At 37.1% G+C, this 5875-nt stretch overlaps 1 protein-coding gene across 2 annotated transcripts; it reads right to left on the reverse strand.

Moving 5' to 3' along the window:
* Positions 1-1552: 1552 nt before the first annotated feature.
* LOC8278943 (zinc finger CCCH domain-containing protein 30) lies at positions 1553-5595 on the reverse strand. 2 transcript variants are annotated; one of them, XM_002526671.4, is made up of 2 exons: positions 5352-5595; positions 1553-4241 (listed from the first exon to the last, which is right to left on the reverse strand). In XM_002526671.4, the coding sequence occupies exon 2, from the start codon at positions 4183-4185 to the stop codon at positions 2008-2010; it is 2178 nt and encodes a 725-aa protein (XP_002526717.2). In that variant the 5' UTR covers positions 4186-4241; positions 5352-5595; the 3' UTR covers positions 1553-2007. The 2 variants fall into 2 exon arrangements, with proteins under 2 accessions (XP_002526717.2, XP_015579398.2); XM_015723912.3 differs by lacking the exon at positions 5352-5595 and adding an exon at positions 5186-5326.
* Positions 5596-5875: the final 280 nt, after the last annotated feature.

Below are 5875 nucleotides of genomic sequence, written 5' to 3' on the forward strand. Positions count from 1 at the left end.
GCGACTTGATGAATGTCTATACGGCCAAGTAGCTCCTGGAATTCACTGTTCATAATTCCTTGTGATTGGCCGTAAAAACTTTTACTCTCTCCTCCTTTCTTTTTTTTTTTTAGAAAAAAAGAACTGTGTTGCCTTCTACGGCTAATAATAACAGGGACCTGCTAAATAAATGTTGATTTCACACAAGTTAACGGTTCAGGATGTGTCTGGAAAACCATTCCAATATTTAAATTAGTATCATATTTAAAGGATTATATTGATACGTCGAAGCTTAAGTCTCTCAATACGAGTGATCCTTTGACATCTAAACAATCTCTTTGAGCAAATATACATCATGCCTGATTGCCATTGGCATAGATATGATTGTCTTTATTGAATAAACGTAAGACCCTTTAAATTTCTAATTAAAAAAATAGCACTCTAATCTATAATTCTAAAATAAAATATAAAATACAGTATGCAGAAAAAGAAAAAAGAATTGTGACAGAATAGAGACATTGTACTATTCCTTGTCCTGAAGCTAACTGAGAAGTTTAGATGAGAATTTGGAGTCTTGTGGCTACAAATTTCTTGTAATACTTTCTTATTCGTTTTTAGAATATGATCTTAACGTCACGTTTGATTTTAAATGGATCAATTCTGAAACTCCCTTTTATTTCAGTTGTGAACAAAATTTGACTGAAGGTACATAAACCGATGAGCAATGACATTCAAGTAATAATTACACATTAAATGAATGTGTAGTTGAGATTCTACACCTGGACTAAGTTTTTTCATAGGTCAGTTATTGGATTTATATTGTTATCGTTTGCCTTGTCGGCCAGGCAATAATAATATATATATATATATGTTTAGAGTGGAATTTTTAGTTGGGGGTATTATGAGAGGAATTTTTCCTATTCATAAAATAAGTGTAACAGGTTTCATGGTTTCCTAAGAAAATACTAGTTTGGCTGCCAAGAATATGGGAGAAAGACTGTAACTTTGCTATCCTTGGAGAAGTTATTTTTGCTGCATTTGATCAATGCCCCTTGGCTGCAATTGCTTTAAACTGTAGTACTTTCTATATCTGCAGGAATGGAACAGGAAGCTATTCCCGGGAGCTGTGATCTTTACTTACTTCCAAATGAAAACCCACAATTTCTGCATTCTAACACAAGAAAATGAAAACCCACAATTTCTGCAATCTAACACAAACATTCGAGACTGTGGAGCTGCTAGCAGATCGGCCATTGAACCCCATATATCATCCTTAGGAAAAATCTGATTCTAGTAGTACAGAGTAGCATTGGAGCAGCAACACTGAAAAATGGTTGGTGTTCAACCTGTAACCTGATATGCTACTTCATGCCAAACACAAGCTATTAGCTACAGTAACAGCCAAATCAACCGATGTCTACGAAAAACATGCGCCAAGAATAAGTTGATCCGGTCCTTCCCATGTCTGTAGTTCTGCTGCCACTGCTCCTAAAGTTTTAAATCTACAATTAAAAGCACTCACATTCATCAAATACAATCACCTGTAACCTGTTCCATTCCCAGAAGTATAGTATAACCTTGAAAATTTTCTTTCATTAGTCTCATGGCTTTCTATAGATTTTGAAAGTCATGGTGAAAATATAAGACTTGTCCAGACATAGCAAATCAGTTACATAGCAACTTTAATATGTTGCTCATCTTAAAAAGAAAGGTTAAAAAAATGACAATGACAGAAATCTAAAATTTCAAAATATTGGGAAAGAAAAAACAAAAAATACACCTACTCTGGGCTTAATTTCTTTGACTCCAACCCAGAGGTTGTCTCACCTTTTCTTTTGTCCTCTCTCTCTCTCTCTCTCTAACTTCTGCTGTAACAATAAATTGGTGAAATGAATATTTTCCTTTTCCAAAATGACCTTTCTGTTACTGTTACCTTCAACACCACTAACAACAAAACCCCCCAAAAAATGAACGTATTTACCAGAACTTAGCCTCATTTCACTACCTCAGGACTCACTAAAATCAATTTCAATTTTGCTGAGCCACAAGCTGATCAATCTGGAATTGCTCAATCCATGCCCCCACCATGTGATCAACTGATTCAATTTGGGAATTCACATTTGAACTCTCCCTCGAAGAAGCTGCACCGTTAGTGGAGACAGGCATGGCCATTATTTCTTTCATCTCCGTAGGAGATTCTTTAACAAGTGATTGGACCCATGATAGATCAGGCTCCTCTCCATTACCAAGCTCAAATGAATTTGACCTTCGAAGCTTACCGAATTCATTATTACTAGTAGTCCAGTCTGGTTTCCCATTTGAAGAACCCCATTTTATCCAAGAGTTCACTGGGGAGCCAACGATGGCAGCAGAATTGGTGCCTAATTCTCGAGAACTGAGGCTGCGAAGCTGCTGTTGCTGCTTCTCGCGTTGAGCCAACAAAGACACTCGAGAGCTCATAGGTGAGATAGGTTCCACATTTCGGGGAGACATCCTGCCTGATGCAAAAGAGGCCTGCAACAAATGGGGATCAACATTTTTAGGAGAAAAATTTGTGTTGATTGGTGACAACATACTCTGCTGCTGCTGGAATTGATTCAGAACTGCAGACTTGTGGCTTGGCGAGAAAACTGCTGAGGCCAATGCTTGATCAGCATACCGAGGAGAAGAGCTCTCCGCAAAAAACAGATCATCAAGGTTTGAAGGAGTTAGAATCTTTAAACGACCAGAACGATTCAATGAATTATTACTCAAAGGTGGTTGAGTGAGACTGGATAATTCATTTAGAAGCTGTTGCTGCTGCACATCAAAATCAGGCAACATACTATAGTCCCCAGCAGGTATGTCTCTTGCATTAAGTGATGATCTCAAGCGACTAGACTGGAGATTGCTTCCAGGGAGATGTAAGGCTGGGACGTTTGGTTGGGGCCAAGCCACAGAAGAATGAGACATGCTGTTCGCGGATGGAGACATCGGTGGAGTAAATGGTGTAGGAGACATAACAGATACTGATGAAGGAGAACCTGGCAAGAGGTTCATGGCAGCAGCAAAATCCATGGCAGTAGCACCAGAGGTGCTCGAGCGAGGAGAGGGAACAGCAGAACCAGTGGATACATACAATGGACGGAGTTCCTCCACAGTGTGGGCAAAGAAGCAAACTCTCCTCGCACAACTTGTACCATCTTTGCAAAGTCGGGTTCGATACTGAGCGGGATGAAGCCAGCATTCAAAAACTCCATGAGCATATTCACACATGTCTCCTCGTCTACATGCCCCTTTGCGGAAATCAGGACAGGGTACACAACTGTAATGAAACTTCCTAGGATCTCTTCTTCGAGCATTTTCCCCTGGATGAACAAATGGGCATTCAGTCCAATCGTGAGAGTATGCACGAGAACAAGGTCGGACCTTGAATGAATACATTCGGAACTCATCGGTCGAATAGATACTGTTCTTGATGTCAGGCAGAGATGGATCAACTGGGTATTCTTTTTTCTCTGAAGCAGTAGGTCCATCATTGAGTTTTGACTTCATTGGGGAATCTAATGAAGACAATGGAGAGCCATTCTCCACAGAAGGTGAGAGAGGCGGAGAATTTGAATCTGATGTGCTTGTGGAAATCCTTAGATTGTGCCCAATGACTGCCCTATCAATGGCAAGAAGCTCTTCAAGAGTAAATTTTACATTTCGGAGCTTTGGAGGAACAACAATAACATCAATAGGACGATGACCATTGGCATCTGTCAAATTAGGATCAGCACCTGCTGCTAAAAGCAGTTTCACAACATCTCCAGCGTTCACTGCCCCACCTGAAGCGGCACAATGCAGGGCAGTGCTGTTGTCAAGGCCGCAAGGGCGATTGACATCAGCATCTGATAGAGAAAGAATTAGCTTTATAACATCAATACTACCATAAGTAGCAGCAACCATCAACGGGGTTCTGAGTTCATTAACCATTTGCTTGGAGCCTTTCTTACGACCATACCATAATCCAACCTCATCAACACATGAAGGTTCACGTTTGATTGATCTCTTAAAGCCTTCAACGTCATTGTTAGCAGCGAGCTCAAGCAAGCTTGCAAAAGTATCAGCAGTCTCAACAGTCAAGTGATTCATGTCTATGCTGGTTTGTCTACTTTCTTGAAGAGAAATCAGAGGTACTATCGGGGATGGTGTGGGCTTCCAATGCTCCAATTCACAGCACATACTTTCATTTGCTAAAACTATAACTGAAACTGTAAACCAACCCCATTGGAATCAACCTGCAAATACATATAATGATTGTGCTTTTATCAGAGCAAAGAACGCCAAATATTAATAACCCTATATCTAACCATTATTTTGATGGACTAAATTGCACAACATAGAAAGAGGACCAGTTACTTTCTAACCCACACCATGAAAATAAAAGAAACTACAATTACAACTGCAAGCAGCACTGAAGCAAGGAAATGAAGGCCTTCATTGTGTAGATAAAGGGGCAGAAATGGAGTACATCTACTTCGAATATTTGCGAAACAACATGATAAAGGACTTCTTTCTTCGCTTAGATTCTCTGAGAAAGTTTATCATTATATAACAGATTTGGGCACAAAAATGTTGAAAGAAAAAAAATTCTAAAAATGGCTTATTTCAGTAGTTCATAACCTCAAGTTTCATTTTGAAAATAAACCAAATTGTAGGTTATAATATTTTTTTTCCAAGAATAACAATTTAAAGTCTACTTATAGGAAAAAGGGAGAAAAATTGAAACTTTTATGTTCTTTTTGATTTGCATACTAATCAAAATACCAAAAGCAAACTGAGCTTACTGGATTTTGTTATTCAGGTAAAAAGAAAAAAGAAACGATCATTTCATTTTTCATTTTCACTTTCATCAATTTTTCTCAGAACCCAAACAGAAAAAAACAAAGAAGAGTAAAAACAGACAGCAAGATATTTCAAGAGACCAAATACCCAGCAGCAGAAGAAACCCCAAAGCTCAAAAACAAAAACAAGAGATCCAAAGACTCAGATTCAGCAGCTATGACAGTCAAATAAACAAGTAATCCACAGTCAAAAGTACATAGCAACAACTACAGTAACATCAATAAGTTTAGCGAGAAACCAAATAAACAAACAAAAAAAGAATACCCAGATCAACAATTAGTAAAAAAGATCTAGCTTTTAAGCAACAAAAGAAAACCCAACAAGAAAAGAAACAGACCCGTGACACAAGAATCGAAGATCTTTCCTTTCATGTGATCAAATAATCAGTATATACGTATGCATATAGAGAGAGAAAGACAAAGAAAAACATGATCAGAAGTAGACATAAAAGAAAAGGAAGACGCAAACAATGTTTTTTTAAGGTTATAGAAATAGAATCTTACCTCTTCACTTATTAGTTCCAGCTAAGGAAGTGAAAACACCAAGTTTCACAGATCTATCTGTCTGTCTGTATTGAAGTAGTTACTTATGCTTAAGCCTCTCTCTACAAAGTTAAACTTCAAAAAACTTCTCGAGAAAAGTTTGTTTCCGAGAAAAAGAAAACAAAAGAGACAGTCTTTGACACAGAGAGAGAAGGAGGAGAAAAAAAGAGCTTCTTTCTCTTCCTTCTCCAATTTCTATGCTTTCTTTCGTGAAAAAATACAAAAATAATAATTTTAATAATTTAGGAAAAATAATTTCAAAATTTAACATTTTTCATTATATACCTAACCATTGCATAATTTATATTTAAATAATTATCGATATTTGTAAAATAATATATAATAGTTATGTCTCCTATAAAAGTAAACCAACAAAATAATATTAGTTAAACAAATAAAATACATAATTCTCAAAAGATAAAACATTTTATTGATTAACCATTTAATAATTGAATGGTATTAAGCATATAAGTTGTTTCTTAAAA

Source organism: Ricinus communis, chromosome 10, assembly GCF_019578655.1.
Source record: "Ricinus communis isolate WT05 ecotype wild-type chromosome 10, ASM1957865v1, whole genome shotgun sequence".
NCBI lineage: Eukaryota > Viridiplantae > Streptophyta > Magnoliopsida > Malpighiales > Euphorbiaceae > Ricinus > Ricinus communis.

Excerpts from the sequence above, each read along its gene's own strand:
- LOC8278943 (XM_002526671.4), bottom strand. The coding sequence starts at position 4,185 with ATGTGCTGTGAATTGGAGCATTGGAAGCCCACACCATCCCCGATAGTA.